Source organism: Harpia harpyja, chromosome 2 (genome assembly GCF_026419915.1).
Source record: "Harpia harpyja isolate bHarHar1 chromosome 2, bHarHar1 primary haplotype, whole genome shotgun sequence".
NCBI lineage: Eukaryota > Metazoa > Chordata > Aves > Accipitriformes > Accipitridae > Harpia > Harpia harpyja.
In genome coordinates this window covers 76,583,038-76,610,567 of record NC_068941.1, presented here as the reverse complement: position 1 = coordinate 76,610,567, position 27,530 = coordinate 76,583,038, and the positions used below count along the sequence as shown (strand labels likewise).

Here is a 27,530-nt window from a genome sequence, read left to right as displayed (position 1 = left end):
GGCCAGGGTTTCACTGCAGCAAGTACCAGTGATCTAAACCAGTGCAGGAGTGCCCAGGCGTGGGTGGCCGTGGCAGCGGTGCAGGGTGGCAGCGTCCCTTTGCCTTGAGGCCAGGGCTGTGCCTGTCCCTGAAGCCTGTGCTTAGGCTGTGGCGGGGAATGAATACTCACAGGCTGACCAAGGGTTTGTAGGAAAGTTTATTTCATGAAGAATATAGCAGATCGCTTGTCAGCATTAACCCATGCCTCCCTGCTGGTCAGTTATGTTTGTGTAATTTTTCCAGCGTGTTCATGGAAATGCATCTATACGGTTAGGTGCACGCAGGCGTTTGGTGCCGCTGCTTTGGCTGAGGACAAGCCACCCCTGGTCGGAGCAGGGTGTATGTAGGAGGCCGTGCCTGTTTGCTTGGGCACAGCGTGCTGCTGGGGTGTCCACACAGCACTGAACCCCCCCCAGGGTCCTTGTGCCCATGAGCACCATCCGTGTAAAGGTACCCTGCTTTGCTCGTGCTCCTGCCTTGCAGCAATCTGTAGCGTGTCCTGCAGACATGCTGACAGCTCGACCTGGTTGGGAAAAGTTCCAGCAAAACCCTTTTTCTGTATTTGCCGATTTGCTGGAATGGAAATGTGTGTCAGAGATGTTTCCGCATCTATCAGGTCCTGATGAAAGCTGAGCAAGGCTCCACAGCACCCTCCCCGCTGGCTTGGCAGACTACCTGGGGAGCAGTGGGGAGCATCAAGATTTGCGTTTTCTTTGTCAGCCTCATCTCCCATGGCTTCCTATTCCTGGCTGGGGGCAACCTTAGCCGCAGGCCAGCTCAGGTGCAGCACCTGCTCCCTTTTGCAACAATTTTGAACAGTTTGTATTTTCTTCTGAGCAGGAAGGTGTCAGGAATTAAAATGTTGGCAGTCTCCATAAAGTGCAGTTTTCTTTCTTCACCGGAATTTCTTAAACCCTCCAAAATTCTGATGAAGGCGAGACTTTGTAGCTAAACATTCAGTAATCCTTTATAAACTGTAAGCGAGGCTTAATTTAATGGTTGACTCACATAATTGAGTGCTTTCCTGAAACTGCATTTGTATCCCTTTTTAGTTTCAGATTATACTAATACCTAGTTTTGCCACTTATATATGTATATTTATATATAAAACCGTATGAAATCCTTATGTCTACAGTTATTTTTCTGGGGTTGTAGTTCTGCTTTGTTTTAGTCTGTCTTATTTTCCCAGCCGGTTACATTTGTTTCTATTTATTATGCATCTTCTCCTGTTTTAAAAGAAATAAAATGTAGAACATCTTGATGAGCGTGCAGATTTTTTGACTCATTAGCAGTGACAGATGCAGTGCTCTGGTAAAGTTCCCTGCCCTTATCAATAAGCTCGTGCCTCTTGTAATTGGACTGTATTAATGTTTAGGAAGGCAACTGAATGAGCTTAAAAAGAGCTCACAAGATGGTGGTCTCTGCAGGTCAGCAGGCAGTATAATAAATCGTCATGGCGAGGAGGTGCAACTGCCAGCACATGGCAAAATAACTTATTACCATTCAGGCTGCTGATTCACAAGTCCTGCAATTGCAAGTGACGGTAGAGAGGCTGGGGAGAAAACAAGGAGCCTGCTCTGGCAAATTCCAGACTGAGGACTTGCCTTTGTCTCCGTCCTTTAATGAGAGGGTACCAACATCTGAGGCAGGTCCCAGGGACATATTTCATCGTAGTTCTGTGCCTTGGTTCCCCCCGCCCAGGTCATCTCGCTGCTGCAGCACATGGAGAAAAGCCTCAACTCTTCTATGTACATACTCTTTGTCACAGACTGTATTTAATATGTCTTTTTCCCCCTTCTTTCTCCCCTTAAAATGTCTGTTTCTCCCTTTTGCTTTTCTAGAATGATATAGAGGGCTATAGATTCTTTGAACCTGCAAAATGTTCAAATACAAGCTGAAAAGTAAATATGCTACATATAACTGAGAAGTTACATTGAAAAAAGGTTGTTGTAACACCCTTAACTCTGACTCAGTGCTTTTTAATCAATAAATTTTTAGAAGGTCTGTATCATTGTCCTGGTTTTATAGATGAGGAAACATAGCAACTTGTTTAATTGTTTTCTAAACTGGGAACTTGGGACATGCATGGTTTATATGCGTGAGTCACCCTGTAATTAAACGAAGAATTGAGTCTGGAGTGAGGAGTATAGAACATGGACAAAATGGAGATTCTGAGTTATTGTTTAGTGAGCCAAGGAAATAATTTACAATAAATGGCTTTTATATATATGAATGGGTAAAGAAGGTTCTGACTGCTTTACAGTTTTCCAGTGTTCACAGTCACTTGGCAAAAGTCTTTCCAAAAGCGTTATGTCCTTGTCGTGGTTTAACCCCAGCCAGCAATGAAGCACCACACAGCCGCTCGCTCACTCCCCTGCAGCGGGATGTGGGGAGAGAATTGGAAGGGTAAAAGTAAGAAAACTTGCGGGTTTAATAATTGGAAAAAAAAATATTGTAAGGAAAAGGAAAATAACAAAGAGAAATAAAACCCAAGAAAGGTAAGTGATGCAAATGAAAACAATTGCTCCCCACCAACTGACCAATGCCCAGCCAGTCCCTGAGCAGCGGCCCCCCCAGCCAACCTCCCCCCTAGTTTATCTGCTGAGCATGACGTCCTATGGTCTGGAATATCCCTTTGGTCAGTTGGGGTCAGCTGTCCCCGCTGTGTCCCCTCCCAACTTCTTGTGCACCCTCAGCCTACTCCATGGCGGGGAGGTGTGAGAAGCAGAAGTGGCCTTGATGGTGTGTAAGCACTGCTCAGGAATAAGGAAAACATCCCTGTGTTATCAACACTGTTTTCAGCACAAATCCAAAACATAGCCCCATACTAGCTAACATGAAGAAAATTAACTCTGTCCCGGCCAAAACCAGCACAGTACCAAAGTTACAGACTTTCCTTGTCTCTGGGTAGGTGGTAGGGTGGTGGCGTTTCCAGTATGACTTCTTCAATGAGGGAGTTCAAATACTGGTTCTCAGGAATATGTAGTGGTAAAATTTGCTTTCTGTAAAATGTATTTTTTGAGAACAGAGTGTAACCATTTGAATAGAGAAAAATGGAAACAGATGATTGTTGTGAACAGTGCCCCAGCAGACATGGTATTTGAAGAGTTCTTCATGGGAAGAAAATGTTTGCTTTCTGGCACTTCAGAAAATACCAGGAGGCAGTAGCTCTCTCTGCTGTTTGTGTGATATTTCAGGTAAACCAAACTTTGGAGGCTGCACTCCTGTCCTCATTCATAGAGTGAGTGAAGTATGGCGTGGGGAGCCTCAGTAAGGAGTGCCCCTGACTAATCAGCAGCCTTCGACCTGCAGGAATCACAAATTAGACACCAATCCATTCTTCATGCCCACTAGAAGCTAGATTTTCTGCTGTTGGTCTGTAACACAGTACGGGAGGTGCAAGCTGTGGGCCGTGTCCCTTGGCCGCCTCGGTGGAGTGGCTCAGTTGACCGTGCTGAGCTGATGTTGCTTAAAGGAGCTTTCCTGGGCAGGTCCCTTCCCATTTCAAACTCTTACTCTTCCAGGGGTGCTGAGAGTCCCAGCTGAGCTCAGCTTGGCCATTCCAGTGTTGGGCAGTTTATTCTGGTGGCTTCTCTTCCCTTTTTGGCCTTTGTAAGTAAAGTGGTGGTAAAGAAGGGGTGTAGCAGGATTTCAGGTGTTACCATGTGCAATGAGTTCTGCTTTGAGGAAAAAGGGCTCTGATGACCATGAGGCCTCATGCCCCAAAAGTCAGAAATAAACACTCAGTGAAACTGGTTTTCCTCTCCACTGCCTATGTACCCGCCTGAACCTATGGCATAGACCATTATATAGTGTAAGTGCTTTGATATTAATGGCTTTCTATATAATACAAGCCTATTTGGTATCATCAATATGTTGTTATGTTTATTTATTTCAGCAAACACACTTTTCTTCCTTTTTTTTTTCCCCCAGAGTGACCGACTACTCATTAAAGGTGGAAGAATTATCAATGATGACCACTCCTTCTATGCAGACATATACCTTGAAGATGGACTTATAAAGTTGGTTTTTTAAAATACTGAACTGTTTTTTGCATGCCTGTTAGTATAGACTATTGTGATTTCTTGATGGTGCTGACCTGAAATCTTGCAGCCAGAATCTCAGTTACCTCTAGATGTGGGGCCATAGTAGAGGAGTGTTTAATTATGAAATTCTGCCATTTTATCTTTACTGTAAGTTGAAGGTATTTGCTTTTCCAACAGTTCAATCCTAGTTTCTTCCAAAATAGTCAAGGCAACTAGGCGCTCTCAACACAAGAAGTAATGGTAAGGACAATGGATATTTTTTGAGTCCATGTATGACAGAAAGCTCATTACAGCTTTTTCCCTACATGTAATCAGGGCGAATGCAACCGTGCTCTAAAGGATTGTACGGCACAGAAACACGCCCCGTGTTACACAGTGCTAATGTGGACCTACTCCTTCTCAGTCACCCTGTTGGTTAATGCTGAAGCATAGCATGTTCTGTTGGCCAACATTGTTATGCATTGCTCATATATCCCTTTGTTGCTTAGAAAAGGTATATGATCTTAAATCTTCACAGTTAGAAGGAGAATCCTACTGATGTATCAGGATATAAAATACAGGAACTGGGAAAGTATTCCTTGGGTGAAAGACGTGAAATGCATGTTACTGATAGCCTGGGAAACAGTAGCAGAGATGTCTATTCATGTAGGTCCTACCTTGACTTAGTGGAGGTGGGGGGTCTCTAGTTTTGCAAAGTTATGTAGTGTGTACAAGCACTCTGATATACACAAGGATCAAAGCCTTTTTCCTGACTGCTAAACATTTTCACTAGTGACCTAACAAATTTGGTCTCCAGAGGCTACAATTTAATGCACAGAAACATAATTATGGTTATCTGGTAAATAATTCATTGCCTACTTGTTTTCAGAGCTCCTTTTTGTGAGAAGCTATCATCAGATTAGAAGGCCGATTCTTTATATATCTGTGGCTACTTACATTATTCATAATTCAGGTTATTATAACAGAAGAAATTCTGAACACTTTTATCCATGGACTGTGTGGTTTTCTTTTTAGTACTTCACTCTGCCTTTCCAATTGTAGTGTTACTTGCATTGCAGAAGTGACAAAAGGACCATATTTTTTTAAGTGGAGAAGGCACAAAATTTTGAAAATGTATCTTTTTTTAAATAGCAACAATCAACCAACTTGTGCTTTCTCTGATAGGTATTTTAGTTGAGTTTTTCTGTGCTTTTGTTTGTTCAGATGCAAATTTCCTAGTAACACTTAAAAGCATCAGAACTGATTTAACAACTAAGTGCATGAGATGCTGAGAATCTGAAACTGCTGTGAATTTTTGGCCTTGATTCCAGAAATGCAATGGTACTCAGTAGGCAGGTTAGCAATGCCAAGCTTTCAGCTGCCCTTGTTAAGTGCATAGACTCCCTCTGAAATCCATGCGTGGGTCCATACCTCCAGAAAGTATCTCAGCTGCCTGAGACAGCCAGGTTTAATAATGAGTAGACAGGCAACATCTTAATTTTTAAAATGCCTTTATCTTTGCCCAAGGAGGCAAGTTTACTATTCAAAACCCCAAGTCGTGCCTGGTTTCCTGGCTTTAGATGCCCTTAGATTTTTCTTTGTAAACTGTGCAAGAAGTCCTGCTCTGAAAAAGCAGGGAATTTGTGAGGGCAGCCTGGTGTGAGGTGGGCTTGGGTCCTAACTGTGTTCAGGTGATAAATTCTGCAGGCTAGGAAAGCACTGTGTTTTCTGATATTGGTCTCTTTTAGTTTCTCCAGCTGGAACTGCCCATTGTGTCTGGATATTTAGCATCGTTGTTAAATGTTGCTCAAGATCCTTTGGACCTTGAACCTCAGGCATCCACGTTTCAGTTGATGCCCTAACTCTCCAGCTGCAGATCCTGCTGATAATACAGAATTCTTTTCACAGAACGGAGCAGACACCAAACCACTCAGCCCAGAATAGGCAATAGTGTCCTGGTTTTGCTAGGATATAAAAGATGTGGGTTAATTTTCTTATTCTGCAGTGGAAACTGATTGGAAAATAGAGGGTTGGGTTTCTCTTGCAGACTAATGAAATGAATAGGATCTTTTAATGCTTATGTCCCTGCAGATTGTCCAGTGGAGAGGAATGTACATATAACCTTGAATGTGTTTGAAGATTAGCTATTGTTTGGAGGGTGGTAGATGCTTTTTCCTATCTGTCAATGCTCAAACTGGCTCCCTAGATACAAGGGAGAAGTGGTGCATGTGGATTTTTCCTAGCTGAAACTTAAGCCCTGCACACTCAAATGGCAGCTGAGAGGCAGTTCTCCAGTATCTAAATAGTAATTTAGATATTTAGTAATTTAAATTGTCATTGGCACGTAAATAATATATTTTGCCTACATCTATCCTGTCTCTGTTATCCACACGAGGAAACGAGCCCTGGTCTCCGTGCCAAGCGGCAGGTCACAGTCTGGTGCTTGCTGTCCTCTGCTCCGTCCCTGGCAAGGGGAAAGGTTGTGTCCCTCCGGGCTGCAGGGGACTAATGAATGTGCAGGGTGGGTGACTGGGGACAGGGTCTCCAGAGCTGGGCAAGTTAGAGGGAGCCTTAGATGCCTAAAAGAGATCTGGGCTTGATAACGACAGAAATAACACCACGGAGTTCTGGAGACGTTTTCAGCTTTCTCAGGTTAAGCTTACGAAGGGCTGAAGCCTGCCGTTTCCATTGTGCTTTAATCAGTATGACAGAATTTACCAGATTGTTCAACTGAAGACGGTAGACAGCATCAACTTTTCTGTGAGTCTGAGTTTTCTAGTTGCTGGTGCATCAGAAAACCAGGCCAATCATTTGTACAGCGTGTAGAATACAGTTATCTGCGCTATTGTGTTTTTTCACCCACAAGTAACTGAACCCCATTCTTATTAACATACACCTAGCATTAACGAGTGAGCAATTCAGGAATCCTGTCACATTATCTCTTACTCTGTGTTCTAGTCAGTCAGAATAAAAATAACCTTGAATGCCGGTGAAGATCAGCCTTCTCCCAGCCTTAATCTTGATGCCAGGGCAAGAGATGAGACAGGCTCCTGACAGGTAATAGCGCAGCATCATCCACAAAGGCCATTTGGTCCCATGTCACTTCAGCATGGATGACTTCAGCCGTTGCCAAATAAGCTGTTACTCAACAGTACACTGAAAATAATGATCAGTGAGTCATCAAAAAAGTTCAGTACATAATTAGGACTCTTTCACTTCATTAGGGTATGGGTCTTCTTGAATAGGGAACTGGTAGATGCTGATTGTGGAAGAAAATGAAAATGAATTGCTTTTATATTTTTGTGTAAGTTTTCTTTAATATTATTTTCAGAAGGTGTGGTAGTCTTTGGAGTGCAATTCCACCTTAGATGTATTTAGAGGAGATTGGTCATAGTAAATTTTTTTTCCCCAGTTCAGTTTTTTAGCCACACAAACGCTGTACAAAGGTTTAGGATTGTTCTGATTAAAATCTTGGGATTGGATTCAACTAACAAAAATTAGTGCGACACCATTATTATACGTGGGGCTACCTAACTTTATACAAGCGTTCAGTCTGCTCATGGGTTGCAGTGCCTTGTGGTATGCCTTTGCGAGTCAGATTTTAACAGCAGAGGAGCTTCTTGCAACTTGTCTGCGCAATCGGATGTGCTGGACTGCTGCTGGCTTTTGCAGATGTATCAATTCCCTGTTTGTCATGGTATCATTAGCGCTTCTCACAGCTGTAAACAGGTTATGACATGCTCCCAGTGCTATACGTGTTGATGAATATTAGATGCCAGACATGGAGTTGTACGGCTTCAAGCCGTGATATTATCAGCTCTCCCGAGTAAGCCCTTTTGGGTTTGTTCAGTGCTGAGCAGCTGAGACCCCAGCTCGGGATGCTGGCGGGGAGTTTGCTAACCGAATGGCTGTGCTTCCCTCCAGCCAAAACCCAGAGCACCGGGGGAGCCAAGCTGCTGGAGGTGACATTTTTGCATAGCATATGAAACAAATTCTTGACCTCTCGGGGCTATTTATTAACTCTGGCAGTTTGGCCAAGTTCCAATGTGAATAATTATCCCTGTTTTTTTCACTGGTTTTAATTAACGGTTATATTCATTTTCTGTTCTAGCTTGTTGCGATTGGCTGTTAATCAGTTGCTGTGTTTTGCTCTGTAGGTGGGAGTTGCATTTTAATATAGGAGCAACAGATTCAGCAGCTCAGATGTCTGGGGTATTTGTTTAGCTGTGGATAAATGTTATTTTATCCCAGACAAAAGGAAATTAAGACAAGGACTGTGTGTCTGTAATAGGAGATAAACTAAGTGAACTTAAATACCTTATAGATATCTCTAAGCCCAAATATATTATGGTGTAACAACGCAGAGACATGGCTTCCACGCAGACGCATACCTTTTCCTGTTTGGCACCATGCAAAATAGACAATAAAAATGTAATGTGGCTTTAAAAGTTAAAGGTTAATTTACTTGTAGTTGTGTCCATGAACAATAAAAGTATTTTGATTGTAGGTATCTGGAGGTTATTTGATATCAGCATGGGGGACAGATTAGTATCTTTAATAGTGAAAAAAAACCCCCCTGTTTTTGAAGAACTGAAGGGGAAAAGATGGCAACAGTTAATTAACATTTTTTATACACAGTTATGCAGAATGTTTCACTAAGTTTTAACTGTAAGAGCGGGATGAAGAATATGTGACATGTTAGATTAGAGGTGTTTGGGTCTCTTAGCATATTTAGATTTCTTTTAAGGATAAATTTGCATTGCTTAGTTGCAGAGTAATTATAACTCCTTTCTGATGTGCTTTGTGCTTCTGCCATTTATTTACAATTCCAGCTTGCCGTCATATTTGATCTATGTTTTTCTGTTTTCATTTAAGAACTTAATATACAAAACCAGAGTCCCCAAGAGAGCATTAACTCTAGAGATTTGTAACTGTTTAAAGATAGGACACTTAAGTCTCACCCTGAATCATATTAAAAAAAAAATCAGTTTTTAATGCTGGTGCGTTACGGCTTCTTTATTGGCCACTAGAGCAATGCAAAGCAACCCAAGCACATGGCCCAGCTAGGCAGGCTCGCGGATGCTTTGTTCTGCCAGTGCTGTGCAGAGCGGCCAGAGCAGGTGCTTGAGCCTCGCCTTCCCTTTGGGGTCCCAGTTCTTTCTGTATGACCCCTAGGTTCCTTTCCTCTATGTGCCTCAGATAGCTTCTGTCCCCTGTTCTGTCGCCTATGCTTCTTTGTTTAAGTAAAATAATATTGGCTTTCCTTGCTGCCTAGGCAAATAGGAGAGAATCTGATTGTTCCTGGAGGAGTCAAGACCATAGAGGCTAACGGGCGCATGGTTATTCCTGGGGGAATAGATGTCAACACTTACCTACAAAAGCCCTACCAAGGAATGACTGCTGTCGATGACTTCTATCAAGGCACTAAAGCAGCACTAGCAGGGGGCACCACCATGATCAGTGAGTACTAGGAATACTAACTCTTCCCACCCCAGGCTGAAGCTCATGTGCCATAGGTGGGGATAGCTACAGGATGCTCCATACCAATTTTTTGAGATCTTCTGCAATGAATCTTCAAATTTCTGGGCACTGTGTTGGAGATCCATTTGTCATTGTCACCCAGGACTGGCCTGAAAATGAACCTACCCTGAGAAAGAAATAGCGGCATGGGAAATTGTCTCTTGGCTTTCCCTCTGAAATACAGAACAAGCACTGAGGGATAATATACCTACTCTTGGGATTTTTGAAAAACAATGTAGTTAGCGCTGCAAATATATGGCACAGAAAATCCGACAAAGATCTGCTGTTCTCACCTAGTGACATTTCAGGGGCTTTGGAAATAACAAGATGCTTATTTATGAACTTGGATTTGGCACTAGGAATCGAGGAAGTCCTTACCGGAGATATCCTGGAGGAAAATCTCTCTTGGTGGAAGGAAGAAGTGTTTCTAGTTGTTAAAGACCCTTCTTCTGTCTACCAGGTGGCAGGACAAGATTTAGCTCTTTCCTACTAGCAGTGGCTTGGCCCTTCGTTAGACTTTGTGAGGCAGTTGTTCATATGACATAAATTATCTTAGCTTCCTTGGGCAGAGGAGCTGCCCAGTGGGGTTTTACTCCCGCTGAATTGGAATGTGGGTTTTTTTGCTGAGTGATGTTACCTGTTGCCTATGTTCAGCAGCAAATATCAGCTGAAAGGATCTCTGGCAATAAGCACAAAATACACTGCTGTTCATTACTTTTGTTAGTAATTTTTTCAGTGTATGTTCTTCAGTTGAGGCTTCCTGTGCAGCGTTAGGTTTGCAACTGCCGCTGGTAAGCCCATCTTGCTTTGTTTCCATACTTACTTTTGACCTAGCCCTGCAAAGATAAGTATATATGCATAAGTAGTCATGCCTTTATTTTATGTCAGTAAACATTGTGTCATCATCAGATGCAGAAAGCCTTGAGACAGTGAAGATGCATAGTTGCAGCGCGCTTGATCTGCCACATAGTGTAGCTGAGTGTTTGTGCTCTACTTCATCTCTGTTCAGACCTTTGGCTGTATTCCCAATTCTGGCTGCTGAGAAAGCATTCGACATCTCCATTGATGTATTGGTAAGGCAGAGTAGGCCAATTCAGTGACTACGAGGCACTGGTTAATAATAATGCTTACTATGAAATACATAGAAATGGTCACATCGGACAATAAATACAGGTGAGTCGAGAACTTGTGGTCTCTTACAAAACAGTAAAGGGAAAAACAAATGTTCCCTAAACTGTGAGATGTTTGGATCTCCCACTGCGTGTCTGTTGATGCTGCACCAAGCAGGTTGCCAGACACAAAGTCTGCTATACCTGAGACAGCAGGACCTGGCTAACATCCCAGAGTTACGGTCTGCACACAAACTGCCTCCAAGGCTGCTGTTTTGGCCGAGGTGCTGGAAGCTGCTTACTCACAGGCACTGAAGAAATCTGAACAGTGTGCAGTCTGAATAACAGACACTGAATCTCTTTTTCAGTTGACCACGTGTTTCCAGAACCTGGATCGAGTTTACTGACCTCCTTTGAGAAGTGGCATGAGGCAGCTGACACCAAATCCTGTTGTGATTACTCTCTCCATGTGGACATCACTAGCTGGTATGATGGGATTCGAGAAGAGCTGGAAATACTGGTGCAAGACAAAGGTTAGTGAGTGAAAATTAGTAGTATTCTTTGTTTTTGTTGAAATATCATATGGAGGTGAAATTTTGAAGTATTTTTATGACTGCATCATCCAGAACAGAAATGCACAGGTGCTGGTTGTGCTGCCCAAGGTTCTGCACTACTCTGGACTTTTGCATTCACTTGCTGCTGTGTAAAATGGACCTAAAACTTTGTGCACTAGTGCTAGTCAGCAGCAAGGCCAATGGAGGGAGTAGGTTTATCCCAATATAAGCAAGGAAAATTAAGATGTGTATGTTGTCAGATACAAATGTATCACTTTATGCTTGCTTGTGCATGTGGAAATAGGCTCAGACATTGCATAGTTAGGTTTTATTTTAAGGTAAAACTCAGAATCAGCATTTAGGGTAATCAGCCCAGTCACCTTAGATCCTCTATTTCATGAATGGAGAGGATGAGACATTTAAAGGTAGTGGTTCAGATTTTAACTAGACTGGAATGTGCCCATTTAGCTGCCTCAAATTAAGCCCAAATATGAAGGGCACGTGTGTCTGAGAAATCGCCATCGCAGGCTAGATCTTATTTCTCAGCAATGGCTTAGGATAATTTACTTGCCTAGCCTAGATTTTTTTATAAAACATGCCTGTATTTTTAAAATAGGTTCAAGTTATTTGAAAAAAGAGATGTTAAAGTTAGGTACATAATATTGAAAAAATGTCCTGATTTTCTCAAGTGCTTGGTCTCCAGTGGCTTTCCCTGAAGTTACTAGAAGACGCTTTGTTTCAGGACTTAGAAAAACCAGGCCACTTACTTAGGAATCTATTTAAGACACTTATGGGCTTGATTCAGTTCAATTAACAGGTCGACTATCATGTGAGATGCTGTAGGTTACCTTACCTGGACTCCAGAATAGCAGAGATAAAACCTCTCATAAATCCTTTTCCATACATGCCAGCTCAGCATGGCAGTCTCATATATGGAGGGCAAGTGGGCAATTGAATCCAGCCTTCAGAAAATCCTAGTTTAGATCTAGTTGCTTAAAATTCTGCCTAACAGCGTGGATTTTCCTTCCAGAAACATATTTTTTCAGATATTTTTCACTAGATACTTTTCTTGAAAATGTATGAATATTAATTAGGAAATATTTTCTGAAATGGTATTTAGTTACCATGGGTAAATCAGAATGACCCTTGTGTTGGGAAGTCTAAGTAATATGTGTATGCAGCATCCTTTGTAAGGTGTAGTGCTAGTGATGACTTAGATTTGAAAGATTCTCTGTATAGAAAAATGTACTATCAAAGTAGAAAAACAAAGCAAAATACTATTTTTGAGTGAGCGGTTGTTCGCTGAGATACTATGGAGGTGCAGCCACCTACGGGAATTTATTCTGTATCACAGTATGCTAGCAGTACATGTGCTGTGTAGCCAGATTTTAGGCAACAAAACCCTTCAGTCACCAAGATTACACATAATTTAGAGAAACTGTAGCTGATCTTACATAGGTCTTTATAATCTAGGTGATTTTTACAAGGTGATGACATCTGTCAACACTGATGGTGCCAAATCTGTGCTGTTTCCCTGCTGTCAGCGTTAACATGGGTATGCTGCTGTGCATTAGCTGACTGTACTCTCAGACAAGTATACTGTGCCTTGTTTCAAAGGTTAGATACTATTTTCCAGAGCTCCCGGATCACAGATGGCTCAGCACTCCCAAATTTGCCTGAGGGCTTACATTAAAAGCCTCGTGTAGACAGTTAGGTTAATAGTTTTCTCCAGCTATTGAAATGTGAGTTTTCAATATAAATCTGACCTGCCTTTCAGTCTTCAGGGGAAGCAGGAATCTGTTCATCGGTTCCTGAGCCGGGATGTGTGATGGGGCCCTTGGCGGCCTCTTTGGTGGTGATAGCATTAGGAGGTCACCTGTGTTGTCACAGATGCTGGAGTACGTCTCAGGCAGGCAGTGTGAATTACTCTCATGTGTTAGCAGACGCAAGGTAAGGGCGAGTATGAAAGCACAAGCACAATGGGAAATATTTCAGCGTGGCAAGGGCTTTCAAATTAATGGATAATATCTGCTGATAATTGGAAACATTTGAGCCCGCTGGTGCAAATAGACTTGATGTCAGTGGAGTGACACTGGTTTTCATCAGCTGGAAATCTGGCTTGAATTTGTTCTCGGCTGATCGTCTGGTGGGTGAGTTAGCTGAGTAACCGGGCTCAGCTAATCGCGTTTCAATGCTGTGCATGCCTAACACAATCTCGGCAGGAATAACAGGAGCTCACAGAGCTGCTGTTGAGGTGCCTTGTCATGAGGTATAATTGAATAATTAATCAGTTTTAAATCAATACAAAGCTAATTTAAGGAGGCATAGGCTTTGGAAGGGCCTGGAGATTTTGTAGAACCAAATGTTGATTATAAAGACTCAGGCGTGTAGCGTTTCAGCAGCTAATTTGGGACTGGGCTTCTCTGGTATATGCAAAGGAACAACAGCCTGAAATGTGTTGGCAGATGCCTTGCTTGTTCCTTTAACTACTGCACTTTGTCACTGTTCAAAAAAACCTGCAGCACTGTGAAGTTTGGAGAGGATCCTGTTGAGTACTCCTGGTGCGAGAGCAAGCAGGACATTAAGAAGAACATAGTACGTAACAAATGTTAAGCATTAAGGTCGATAGGCCATGGACCAGGTCTTTTGAAAAGCCACATATTTCCAATGAGTAGATCAAGACACCAGACCAGGGCATTAGGCATGCTAATCTTGGCTATCTGTATATGTAAATTGGTGTTATCTTGGTATCTTGTAAAGGTACTCTCTTTGCAAGGCAGGATGGTTCAAACCGTCTCTCCTGTTAGCTGTAAAGGCAGCCCAGGAGATGCCCTTTCACTTCTTGTGTATCTGCTGTGGTAGCCGAGGGCACAGATGTGCATTTAGATGGGAGAACTCTGCTTCTGCAGTGTGGGAGCTGTTGGTAAGGGCTCAAGATCCCACGGCAGGATCCTTGCTGGGATCCCTTCTACTCTCATTGACTTCAGAGAGAACATTAATCTGAGTGGGAGCAAAACTCACAGTCATTTTACAATGTCAGAAAAGGGCCTAAGAAGATACAAAGGCAATAAAAGCAAAAAGGAAGAGAATTTCTGTCACTTGGGTCAATGTGTGTCTTCCAACCACAGTACCCAGAGAAATTTGCCTTACCTCCTGCAGGTTTGTGGTTAAATGAATTACCTTTGGCTAGATCCCAGTGGGTAAGGGAGAGCAATAGGTAACCCAGCACTTTGCTTACAGAGAGATGTCTACAAGAGGATTCAGTTACGTGCCATCACTGAGGCTAGTTGGCATGGCTTGGACCAGCCTTGACACATCTCTCATTGCTTCATGTGTGCATGGTCACCCATGCAGAAAGGTGGCTCCCAGGTGCAGCTGACATCTGAGACACTGGGGGGGGTTGTGAAGAGAAACAGAGCTTTTCTCCAAGGCAGGATGGGCAGCTCTGATCAGGCAGAGGGGAGATGGTGCTGCAGGCATGAGACTGGAAGCATTGGCCCCAAGGGAAGGCGTAGTCAAGCTTAACGTTTTAAAGCAGGGACATACTAAGTACATTGAAACTGTGTAATGAGGAATAGGCTGAGGGATTACAGTTAGTAAAGCCCATGCCTGTTTTCTAGGAAACTGAGAAATAGTAAAATAGCAAGAAAGGACGGGCTCGCAGGCTGGCGGGGCTCCATGGTCCAAGCTGGATTTGCTCAGCGTGTAAGTCAGCAAGGAGGGGCCGGCTCCTGCCTCGTATTTCCCCCTGAGCTGCCTGGACTTAGCAGGAAGACATAATACCAGGAGTCATTTCAAGGTTTTATCCTGCATGTGTCCCGGGGTATTTCAGTCTTGTAATTGTGAATAAACAAATTCTCTGTGTGAGTGTGAACAGCCATATCCTCTGCCTGAGGATATATCTGCGCTTTCTAGTCTCATGAAGGAGTTATATCTTCATCAGAGAGCCTTATTCATTCGGTGTAGCCAACAAGAATAACATGAACAGATCTCTTTCTTGTTCCTTTCACCCCAGGAGGCACAGTTTTCATGACAGCTATTTTGAAATGCAGCATACGCAGCTTAGACAGCTTAGAATTTACTTTTCTTTTAAGCCAGAAAACTCTGAGATCAGTCCCTGTACCAAACTTGGGATGTTGTCAGTAGACTAAAGAGTAACGCAAATTTGTAAACTAATACGAATTCATATGTACAGAAAATATGAACAGAAGATGTTTGGAATTCCCATTCCGTTAGAATACAAAGCTGTGTAAATAATTGAATCTTTGAGATCAGTAGCAAAACTTGTAGGGGTTTGGATACAGTTGGTTCTTGGCAACCGACACTCAACACTAGGTTTTCTTACTGATTTCTAATATTTGGAGCTGTCATCTTTCATGGTTTTGTATGACTGCCAACATAAATCCTTCCATCTTTGGAAGGTGGAAGAAGAGGTATGGCGAGCTGCCCTTGTAATTGGGTTCAGGCTTTGCTTCCACTCCTTCCCAGTGTCTGCCATCAGCTAAGCTGGGTGCTTTGGGCAGTAGGGTCAAGAAAAAGCAAGTCTGTGTGCAAATTCAGATACACAGTTCCTAGAGCTTCTCAGCACTTTGGGGAAACTTAACTGGAAGTTTATCTATTAAGAAGCACAGCTTCAGGTCAAGCTGAAATGTTTTCCTGATTAGCTAAAGAAAGCTAAAAAGAAAACCAGCGATTCACAGAAACGTACACAAGGTTTTTTTAAACTTCACAAACTTTACGTGCTTGTTTTAGCCATCATTGCTTGTCTGTGGTTTGGTTACAAGCAATCTCGTTTGCGGTGGTGGCTGGGTTGCTCCAGGGCTGAACACAGGCAAGCCACAGAGTCCAACAAATTCCCCCAGAGAATTCTAGAGGCTTCTAGTCCTGTTGTAACGCAGCTGTGGGGCCATGCTTTATTTCTGGCAATCACTGGTGAAAAGCCTAGTCCAGACATATTCTATGACTTGTTTTCCTGAAGTTTTTGGTAAAATACTATTTAAGAATCCACTTACATGGTAACACCTTTGAATTTTGTCTTGGAACAGGTGTGAACTCTTTTCAAGTCTACATGGCCTACAAAGATCTCTACCAAATGTCCGACAGCCAGGTATTGCTCTGAATGCTTTTCCCTGCTGTGATCTGTCCTCTATTCTATGATCTCCCAACACTTGAGGAGTTGCTAAGGTTGAATCCCAGAGAAACGTTCCCACTGACCTGAGTGGCACTGGGGGAAATGTGCATTGGGGGAGTTCTCTCCGGAGGGTCAGTGCCGAGCAGTGTTGAACATCTGCATGTGTTCCTTCAAGTGTATGGCATTCACTTTCTGCAAAGATTTTCTGGTCTGTCCCAACATTGCAACCACTCGGCACTACTCAGGATTTTGCCCTCACTTTATTTTGCTGTTACCTTTCAAGAACTCTAGGTCAGAGAGGGAAGAAAAGATGAAGCACTCGAGGCAGTGGCAGTGTTGAGGTTTCAAGAGTTTTTCGTTTGCTGCAAACAGCTAAATGAAGTTGCTCTTTAGGAGACGTGGCCTTTTCTCATTAGGGCTCAAGATAACAATGAGCTTGTTTGTCCAGAGCTCATTACAGATTCCAGACTCTTCAGCTTTCCCATTCATAAGTATCAGGTCATTGTAAATGGACAATGGCATCTGTTAGTAATAATAATGTTTGCTTATTCAGTTGAGAAAATGTTTCTTTCTTACTTATTCCCAAAGCTATAGCTCTCGGTCTCTTAAATAACTGTTGTTATACCTCCAATACATGTGGTTTTAATTGGAATTTTAGACATGGTAATATATAAATATTCTCTGAGAGGCAGTGCCTGTTAAAATCAACCCCCTGTTGGAATTGCCAAGAGAAATACATCAAAAAGTTTAATGTGTGGCTAGACTAATGCCTGTTACCTTGTTTAAATGCGCATGTTGCAAGCTGTGTATTCCAACCCATTCAAAGCTAGCTGAAGTGCCCTAGTGCAAAAGTGGACACTGAAGAAACCATGTCTTCAGTATTTGATCTGTGTTTGAAAACTGGGCTCCCACATTACCGAAGTCTGGTTTAAACAGGGAACACATCAGCTGAATAACTTTTGGAAAGGGAACTGAATTTCAGTAGATCTGTGCTCAGAAATTCTCAGTGAAAGCAATAGGATCAACTATTTCCTTTCTGTATGGATGGGTTTTGAATCTTGGAAAGCAAGAAAAAAAAAAAGGATGCTCTAGAGAAAATATTGCAACTTTTAATTGCAGAATTAAAGATGTTGGTGAGAGCTTGACACTATCTGCTCTAAGAAGATGGTGCAAAATGCCTGCACTTCAGAAAAGAGGTGTTCTAGCTGTACTAAAAGTGTCTGTAGTCCATGGGAATAATTTCATTTTACATTTGCTAAAACTATGGAAAAGAGACAGCTCACTAAACTTAGGCCTGTGTGGAAGGGTGTGAAGAGGTAGCCCTGCAGTACAAGGGGCCAGGGGAGGCACTGTGTCCGAGGGAGACGCAACCCTGCTCGAGACTTTTGACCCTGTCTTGGTGCAGAAGGGCAGAAGCTCGTCCTGGGGCTGGCTGGTGGGTAAGTCATCACCAAGCAGTGAAGCTCAGGCTCTGTGTAGAAAGCAGAGAGTGGAAAAGGGAGATATTTTGCTATTCACCTAGACAATTGCCAGTATAGAAGGTACAAACCTGAGGTGAGCAGAGAAGTCTGAGTGTTAAGTAATGTGTTTTCCTTATTCAGCAGTGTTTCCTTCTTTGTCCTATCTGCAGCTTTATGAAGCCTTTACCTTTCTAAAAAGTCTTGGGGCTGTTATCCTTGTCCATGCTGAAAATGGAGACTTGATAGCTCAGGTGAGTGAACTGTCATTTTTGCTTTGCTTTGTGAGTAGACACAAGAGAGAAGTAAAACCTTCCAGTCAGAGTATGGGTAGGAAGGAAGGAACTACCCGGTAGGTGCCTTAATTGACCCTGATGCCCTACACACTGCTGGTATAAAGCCTGGGATGAGAGGATGGAGGCCCTTTTGCATGCTTTGGCAGGGCATCCGTGAGGTAGAGCAGCCATCCAGACAGGTCCTTGCCTTGGCAGCAGATGAGGACTGGATGAGGGGGGCAGAAGGAAGCAAGAAGATCTCTTCTGAATCCAGCAGAGACGAGTGAAACAGAACAGTGTAAAGCCTTGCTCACAGATTTTGGGGGCAAAATGTGGAGCTGGGAAGCTTTATGGTAATGCCTCTTGCTGCAGCTATCAGCATGAGCAGCATAGTGAGTTTGGAGTGGGTGGTAAAGCTCTCAGACCTATTTATTTTTGAGAATATTCTTATAAATAAAGCTTGAGAATAAGAAACCACCATGATCTTCTAAACATTTAAAAAATGTGCATTAAAGTGTAAGTCATGCTCTTTGAAGATGCCTCTGTAGTGGGTTGACCCTGGCTGGATGCCAGGTGCCCACCAAAGCCGCTCTATCACTCCCCCTTCTCAGCTGGAGAGGGGGGAGAAAATATAACAAAAGGCTCGTGGGTCAAGATAAGGACAGTTTAATGAAGTGAAAGCCAAGGTCACGCGCGAAAGCAAAGAAAAACAAATGATATTATTCTCTACTTCCCATCAGCAGGCGATGTCTAGCCACTTCCTGGGAAGCAGGGCTTCGGTACGCGTAGTGGTTGCTCCGGAAGACAAAAATGCCCCCCTTCCGTCTCCCTTTACTTAGCTTTTATATCTGAGCTGACGTCATATGGTATGGAATATCTGTTTGGTTAGTTTAGGTCAGCTGTCCTGGTTATGTCCCCTCCCGAGATCTCGCCCTGCCCCAGCCTGCCATTGAGGGGGGGGCAAAAATGTTGGAGAGACAGCCTTGATGCTGTGCCAGCACTGCTCAGCAGTAGCCAAAACACTGGTGTGTTATCAACACCTTTCTAGCTACTGATGCAGAGCACAGTGCTATGAGGGCTGCTATGGGGAGAATTAACTCCATCTCAGCCAGACCCAATACAGCCTCTCAGAACCAGGAAACCGGGCTCAAATTCACGATGTTCCATTAAAATGTCCCGGATGCCCAGTGCAGTCTTTGGAGGTCGGGTCCCCTGCGCAGGTACTGTCCTCACACTGGAGTGTGCCGGAGCTCTGATCTGTGCCACATCACATCGAAAGAGGTATCCCAAGGACAGCAGTCGATAGTAAACCTTCCGCTGGTCTTTCAGAGGCCAGGATTCCCCTATAAAACAGAATGGGCGGGTTTGGGTGGGTGTTGTTATGACTCTATACGTCTGTGGCAGATGAATCTTTCAAGGCTGTGTGATGGGTGCACTCGACCCCGCGACAGGCTGTTGCAGAGATGTCTCCCTCCTTTGATCCCTTGTACGTGCATAGAGCCCCTCTGAGGTCCGAGAGGCTCCGAGTGAGCTGACTGATTTATCTGCTGAGCTCTTTATCTGCTGGCTTATCCGCTAAGGACTAGGCTGCAGAGCTGACAGGGAAATTACAATAGCTAAAAAGAAGTTGTCTTTGAGAGCTGGACTAGGGAAGCCACCTTGGCTCATGGTTAAGGGAGAACCTCAAGTGAATGTTTGAGTGGCTGGGCAGTGTGTAAGGGCTCTTGCCCACATGGGTTTATTTTGTTGTTTTTTCCCTCATGTGGGATTCTGTCCTTTACCTGCCTGGTAAGAATCTACCCCCTTTGAGAGCCTTCTTTCCCTTTTCCCTTCAAGTCTGGCTGAAGTTAACCACTGGGCTCAAAAGTTCCTAGTGAGGAGTCAACAGGCACATACAGCGCAGTTGTATCTTCCCCCCACTGAACCCAGGTGAAAACCCTTATTTGGATTCAAGGGGGGGAAAAAAAAGCTGATTTCCTATGAAGTTTAGCATCATTTAAAACTACCAAAATGTATAATTTATAGTTTTAAAACAACCTAAAATATCCAGTAGAATGAAAATGAATAATAAGAAACATAGTAAGTCAATATTACTGTATGAATGCAAAATGAAACAAATTGAATGGCACCCATGACGTTTTGATACGTTCCCCATTAAAATCAAGGTGCACTTGTGGAATTGCATTTCTGTTAGAAATCTGTTTCAGTTACATTTTTCTTTGATCAGCTTTAATATACAGCCATGGAATATGAACATACAGAACAGAGGAAAAGAGGAAGTAGTAAAGAAACGTAAATTATGTTATACGTCAACATATTTCTTCACCATTGCCATGTCTCATAAAATCAGTCTTTCCCTATACTTTTATTTAGAAGGATTATTTGGATAATGAAAAGAAAGCTGCCTGCATGGAGGTTTTTCAGGACTATCCTCTGTGAAAATACAAATCTGATCTTATCAAACAAATATTCTATCTTATTAGCACTATCAAATCCTCTTACAGTGCGTAATTTTATTGTATGATCTGATTTTATGACTTCAAGATGCAAATCTATCCTACTTTGTGTAGCCACTCTTTGCCATCTTGGTGGAGGGTTTTTTATATGGTTGTAACTTTATTTTTTGTTGTATTTTAATTATCTGAAGTCTTTAACTGGCACTGTTCAAAGCTATTGCATTAATGACTTAGAACAGCTATTTTTAAGAATACCTATGAAATATTATGATTTTCTAACCAAAATATTCTTATTTACACAGTCAGATTAATACATTCGTATTAATGGCTCTTCAGCCTTGATTGATTACAACAAAGGCAAAAGTATATGTGAATATTAACTTGCTCAGGTTTTGCTGCAGTATGCTGGTAATGTGTGAACTTTTCACCCTCGGGGACCTGGGATCAAATATTTATTAGATGACACAGTAAAGTATGCTTGGGAACTTCATCCTGGTCTCTAGGGGACATTTGTCTGTGTCACAGAGTCATTACATTTGTTGAACTCGGCTCATTAGAGACCTGTGGGCAGGGCAGGCCAGGGTCAGAGGCACATCAACAGCTCTGGTCCCACTTCTGCTCTCCTGGACCAACCTCAGATCAGAAGTGGTTGACCACCATTTTCTGCAAAAATGGAAATTTATTCCAATGCCACTACTTGACCTTAAATTAAAAGATAGGTGAAGCTTTTTCTCTATTTTAAAAAATTATCTCACTGCTGTGAAGCTGGATAGGACAGATTTTTTCTGACAAACCCCCATTAGTCCTAAGGTGGGCTTTTTGGTGTGGACTCAGTGCCCTCACAACCAGAGGGCACTGTTTTGTTTTCGTGGAAATATATAGTGATTCACTCTGTAGGAAAAAAGTGTTACAGAAAACTGGATGGCAAAGGCAAGACTTTATCTGATGGAGTGTCAGCAATGCTAAAAGTTTAGGGAAGGTAGCAGTGCTTCATGGATTGCAGCCAGAGAAGAACTTGTGCAAGTAAAGAAAGAATCTCAGGCTGGAAATATCCACAATTGCTATTTAATACGTTGACTGAAGCCTGTTCCCTGGGTTGGTCTCTTGGTGTCAGATAAGACTTTCTGGAGGGAAGAGGAGATTTCTGATGGTGCAGCCCAATGGCTCAAGGCACAAATACGCACTGCAGAGACAAATCTTCCCCTGAAATTGTGCTGGCTGCGTGGAGCAGACACCAGGGTGGCATGAGACCAGTTTAGAGCCAGTGTTTTCAGTCCTCCTTCCCTGGCAGCAGGCTTATGCAGCTGCATTTACACAGAGAAAAAAGGGGCAGTCAGACAATATGGCTATTAATCCGCCATGGGATGCCTGGTGCAAGCGTCTCATCCTGGAGCAGTTGTCAGCATTTATCTCTTAATGTTGCAGGAACAAAAGCGTATCCTGGAGATGGGAATCACTGGCCCCGAGGGACATGCCCTGAGCAGGCCCGAGGAGGTAAGAGACTTCACTCATTTTGTCGTTCATGGAAATATTTTGTGGAGCATGTAGTATTGGAGCTTGGCTTCTGTATGGGCAGATGATAGATGGGTGTGTGGGGGAAGGCAACAGTCTGCTTCTCCCACTGCCTCTTCCAGTATTATTCAAAGCCTTGAAAAGTCCAGGTCCCCTTCAGCTTGTTTGTTTGCCTGAAATGCCCTTTTGCTGGTGCAGCATGTGCGTTCCCTCGGTCTGGGGATGAGCGTGTCCTTGTACACTCAGGAGTCAGAGCTCCTGCTGCCCGAGGCACGGTCATGCATGTATTTTTTGAGTATGACCCTTGTGATTTGATTTGTGATGACAAAAAAGTGAGCTTATCAGGGTAAAAATCAGCAGTGCAGCTTGTGGGATAGGCTTTGGAGTAACTGCATTCATTAAAATGCTTTGGCTGAAAACCTCCTATAAGTTGCATGTGTACATATATACCATGCATACGCATACGCCTACATATAATCTATATTTATGCCAGCTGATACATTTGTAGTAGAAATGCAGGCTGTAGAAATGCAAATATGTGAGAATGGAAAGATGCTGCAAGGCAGCTCATTTTATGCAACTCTCTTATAATAAAAACCAGGCTCTGGCATGGATCATCTCAGGCATCTGGAAAGGGTTTCTTTAATGAGAAGGAAAAGGTGGAGACATGTGGATGTCCCTTAATGTACACAGTTCAGACCGTTAATGGGATGATGGAGGGCGGTAGTGGGAAGTGACTGCTTTCCTTGAAGACTAAAGAGACAAGGTCCTGGGGATTTGAGGTTAAATTTGAAGAGATTGTTGTGGTTTGCAGCTCTTTATATAACCTCTCCCCAAGGCAAAAAGAATGAGCTTAATTGGTCACATTCTTCTATTGAACTGTTCATGTACTTTTTCATTTTCCACCTAAATTATTCTAAAAGAATGGAGTTGTTTCCTTTTAATGAGAACAAGGACCTAATGAAAATCTGCATTTGCAGTTTCCAGAAAGGAATTTTGCGTCTTTCTGACCATGTGTCTGACCACCTCAGCCGCAGCGCTGAGGTACAGAGGTCCTGCCTCCTTCCCTGGTCTTCTGTGGGTGTGTTTGGGGCTTCCAGAGCACATGTCGTGATAAAGTCCTAGGACAACCTGAAGTGACAGTCTGAGTTAAGCCGTGTGGTTTTGGAAGGGCTAAGTTGCTCAACTTTTCTAGCGCAATTCTTGGAGAGAAATTTCTGTACTGTCAAGTCAGTATTTTCAGTCACAACAGAGTTTTAGGTATTAAAATGCCGATACTGTGAGTCCCTCTGGGAAGGAGGTATAAAACTCATGAGTGGGGAAAGGAGTCTCCAGAGCCACTGGGAAACACTGCTTCTCTGTCTGAAGATGACTGCTTTGTGTGCCTATGTCCCAGATGGTTCCTTGGGAGGAGATTGCCTTTATGCTTGCTGACAGAGGGGACTTCTGGGCGATGCTTCAAAGGCTTTTATGGATTATGGGCTAAATTCAGTCCATAGTGCTGAAGTTGCTGTTTGAGAATACTTTACATTCACTGTCATCTTATCCTTATGTACAGATTGCATAGGGTAAGCTGCCAGGGAGAGAGCTCAGAGGTTGTCTCTGACCTCGGTCAATGTTTCCTTGCTTCATTCTCCTTCCGACTGCAGGGTGGAAGTCTGAAGCAGAAAGGTGGGAGGGAGGTAAGGAGAAGCCCCATCAGCTGCTTGGATGTGACCTTTCCTGGGGTGCAAGGAGCCAGGGAGCTGTATTTGTGCTGGGGCAGCTGCACCCCATTAGCAAGTACAGCCTGGCTGTGGTTACTCCTAACACAAAGTGTCTGAGGTTGGGTTAGTGCCCTCTTTCCCAGCACTGCATCTCTCTCTATGAAAAAAGCAGAACCAACCCCTGAAGAGTTGTTGCTGAACAGTGAGAAACATGGGTCAGTCCTCCAGTTCGTTTTTTCTTCAGTCTGCTTTTGCAGTTAACTTTGTCCTCCTTGTTTTCCTCAGCTTGAAGCAGAAGCAGTTTTCCGTGCCATCACCATTGCCAGTCGAATAAACTGCCCAGTGTACATCACCAAGGTCATGAGCAAGAGTGCGGCTGATATCATTGCCCTGGCCAGAAAGAAAGGTAAGAGACTTCCTTTTCTCCCCCAAACTTGGTTTTTTTTGGTTGAATAGAAGCTCAGTAGAAAAACCTGTACATCTTGACCCAAATCACAAGATATAGGGAGAGGTTATCGGAGAATGGTAACGCCATCGCAGACTCTAAATATTTATAGCTGAGAAAGATGAAGGGAAATCCTTCTACATTTTTCAGTTGAGAAACTCTCCCCACAAACTGTCCCCTTGAAGATTGTGTTGTAACTCTTCTTTATCCTGTCTTCCCTTTTACTTTTCCCTTAGACTGCAGTATCTCTGTTCGTGGGAGGGAGATATTATCTTCCTATCAGGGTCTAGCACATCCTCTGTGCCTTTTGGGGGTATTTCAGGGTATTACCCTCTTAGGGGTGGTTTGGGCAGTGAACCTACTGTTCGAGATGCCTGGAGCTCACTCCTGGCCTTGCTGCTGGAGGCTGACGCCATCAGATGTGCACGGGGGACATCTGCGGGTCGACACTGCTTGCTGGGGCTGTGGAGGGATCCAGGTTACAAAGCACCCAAAAGGGACTTGTGAGCCTGGAGGCAGCTGCTTTCGAAGCTGCGTTTGCGAGTCAGGACTGTTCTCCTGGTTGGTGCTACAAAGTGCATGAGCAATATGGAAAAGCCAAAGAGCAAAATAGCATCTTGATATTTGTATTCATGGAGACTTGGAGTATGGTGCTGAGTGAGGACCATATGCTGCTATCTGCTGGTGCTGTGCCCAACCTGGGAGTAGTAAAAAGGCATTTGTCTGCTGGAGCCCATCCTCCACCTGAACACACTCTGAAGCAGAGCAACGTAGAGAACACGGCTGTGATTAAACCAGTACAAATTAAAACCAAATCTGAACTGTCTCCTTCTGGATTAGAAAGGGAGCTTTGTAAATATGGTGATCAAAAGCATGTGTATCTCAGAGAGCCTCCTGATTAATTTTTTATCATACAGACAAAGCCAGGGCTGCTTAATTTTCTGGGAGCTACACTGGCCTTGTAGCAATGAGTAAATTATACATGGCTGCATGCTGTAAGCAGTATAATGTGCTGAGGAGAGAGTGGATTGTAATCAGTTCCTGTATATCTTTGCTTTCCCCAAGGTCCCCTTGTTTTTGGAGAGCCGATCACTGCCAGCTTGGGGACAGATGGGACACATTACTGGAGCAAAAACTGGGCCAAGGCTGCAGCTTTTGTGACCTCGCCACCTCTGAGCCCTGATCCTACCACTCCAGATCACTTAAATTCGCTCTTAGCATGGTAAGACCTTCGTTTTTTTACAGGATGATGGTCAGGCAAGTGCAAAAGCCGCATGGGATGAAGCATCTTGGGATCCGCTCATTTTCCTGTAGACCAGTCTCATATGTGAAACAGGAGAGAAGGGACCATGGAAAACCAGGGATGGTTATATATCCCTGTGTTTAGGCTGTCAGTCAGGTGAGCAGGCATGGACTTTCCAGCTTCTGGTTAGCATGTTAGAGAGGTAACTGCTAGTTATTCAGGAATTAATTCTTTTTCTTTCTGCTTTTCAAGTGATTCTTAGTTGTACAGCTAGATTGTCTTTAGCCCAGGACTTCAAACTGGTTTTCTCCCTAGTTCTCTGTTTTCTCCAGCCAAATTGTTAATATATGATTGGATGGCATCCTCACTGTCCAGCATTAAGCAACAGCCTGGTGGATAGATCCCCATCTGTGAGAACAGACTCAGTTTAAGCCCCTGGTCATATCTGGCAAGCACAGCTCCTGAAATCAGGGTTGTCCCTGAATGCAGAGATATCTGGAATGGAGAAAACTTCCCTGGTGCAATTTTTGCCAAAGCTGGTGCAGGGCTGTAAGCACTTTTGATAATTAGGCTGTCCTAAACTAACTTTAAAGTGTTTGTATCAGAATTCAGTGGTTTTAGCTCCTGTGTATTGCAAACTTCTGACTTGGTATGTCTTCATCTGGGAGGGACCAAAATCATACAAGTTTACTTGTGTTCAGTTCTTGCAGCATTGTTTTTACTTTTAGGTTGCCTTGTGTCTTTATAGGTTCCAGGGTCTTCAAGCTGGAAGTCAGCAAAGATAAGTGGTACATCTAGAGAAGGTGTGTCAGGCAGGAGAAAGAGGCCAGAGTGGATTACAAAGGAGACTTTGTAGGGACTTAGGTGGAGACAGGCTAGTGACTGGAGACCATCACTTGACAGGATAGGGGTATGGGCTGACTGTCTTCAGGTTGGCAGGGAGAGGGTTATCCCTAGAGAGATGAAAGGATGGACAGCAGAGGGAGAAGTGTCTTTCTCATATAGAAAAGAAGACATCAGCAATGCCTTGCCAGCAGCCCAGACTGTAAACTCGTCCCTGAAAGTATTTCCTGCCTGTAGACAACTGTGGGTCTTCTTCAGCTTAAGCAAAAGACCATCTGCTGTGAAATGGTACGGAAATTCACAGCTGAAGTCCCACCAGGACAGATTGCTAGTGCTGGAGTGAGGAACTCAACTTACCATTCAAAACACTATTTAACGCCATGTGGTGGCACTGATCTCACCTGCTGCCTCCCCTTTCTAGGGTTTCCAGTGCTCTAGACAGAGCAGTAGAATTTGAATGCTAAAAGTGACCCATTGGTCTTCAGGAAACATTTCCCCCTGAGGTTAGTTTTCCACATGACTAACTGGCAGGCTGTGTGGCAGGCAGTGCCAGTGTGGCTGGTAATACAAGGCCCCCGCGTGTGTAATTCAGGCTTGGGCAGAGCTGCCCTTTAGGTGGATGGGCACGTGCGTGTGATGGGAAGCTGCTATCAATCAATGCCACTGCTGCAGTATGCACCCATCTCTCCTCGCACACGGTGGGTCAGGCTGTGCAGTCCACCAAAGTCAGGTTTTAACTCAGCTGCCCTAATGATGCTGCATGGGCAGCGCTGTTAATGAATGCACAGTTGAGCTCTGAGTTACATGCAGTTCTGGTAAGAATATGCAGGAATTTGTTCTGTTGTGACAGTCTTATGGCAGACATGATCTTCCATAATTGAGCTTTCTGTTCCTTAAAATAAGGACAAGGAAGAAAAATGATTTTTCTGGTCTGATCCGTTACTATCAGCACTGTAAAGAGTGAAGCTCATTGTGTGAGGGTAAGGCTCTTAGCACATGTAAATGTGTATCAAAATCTTTGGCTCTTTACTCTATCAGACATGGCTGTATGTTTTCTAGAAGAGAGTCCCAAAATAATAGTATGTGGGTCAAAACAGATTAGCCAAAATAGCAAGAGAATTTTTAGAACTGGAATCCAAATAATGACTTTTTTAACACTAACATCAGAAAGGCAAACTGAGGAGGCACAGAAGTTTTCATTATCCTCCATGCAT

The 27,530-nt window shown here is 43.5% G+C and overlaps 1 protein-coding gene across 2 annotated transcripts in view; it reads left to right on the top strand.

Moving 5' to 3' along the window:
- The window catches only part of CRMP1 (collapsin response mediator protein 1), a 52,300-nt gene that overhangs the window by 13,628 nt on the left and 11,142 nt on the right, over positions 1-27,530 (top strand). For both annotated transcript variants that reach the window (XM_052780506.1, XM_052780507.1), the window contains exons 2-9: positions 3,974-4,062; positions 9,341-9,525; positions 11,063-11,227; positions 16,294-16,355; positions 18,010-18,090; positions 21,993-22,061; positions 24,071-24,191; positions 25,296-25,452. In XM_052780506.1, coding sequence (XP_052636466.1) covers positions 3,974-4,062; positions 9,341-9,525; positions 11,063-11,227; positions 16,294-16,355; positions 18,010-18,090; positions 21,993-22,061; positions 24,071-24,191; positions 25,296-25,452 — 929 coding nt within the window. The remainder of the gene's footprint in view (positions 1-3,973; positions 4,063-9,340; positions 9,526-11,062; positions 11,228-16,293; positions 16,356-18,009; positions 18,091-21,992; positions 22,062-24,070; positions 24,192-25,295; positions 25,453-27,530) is intronic.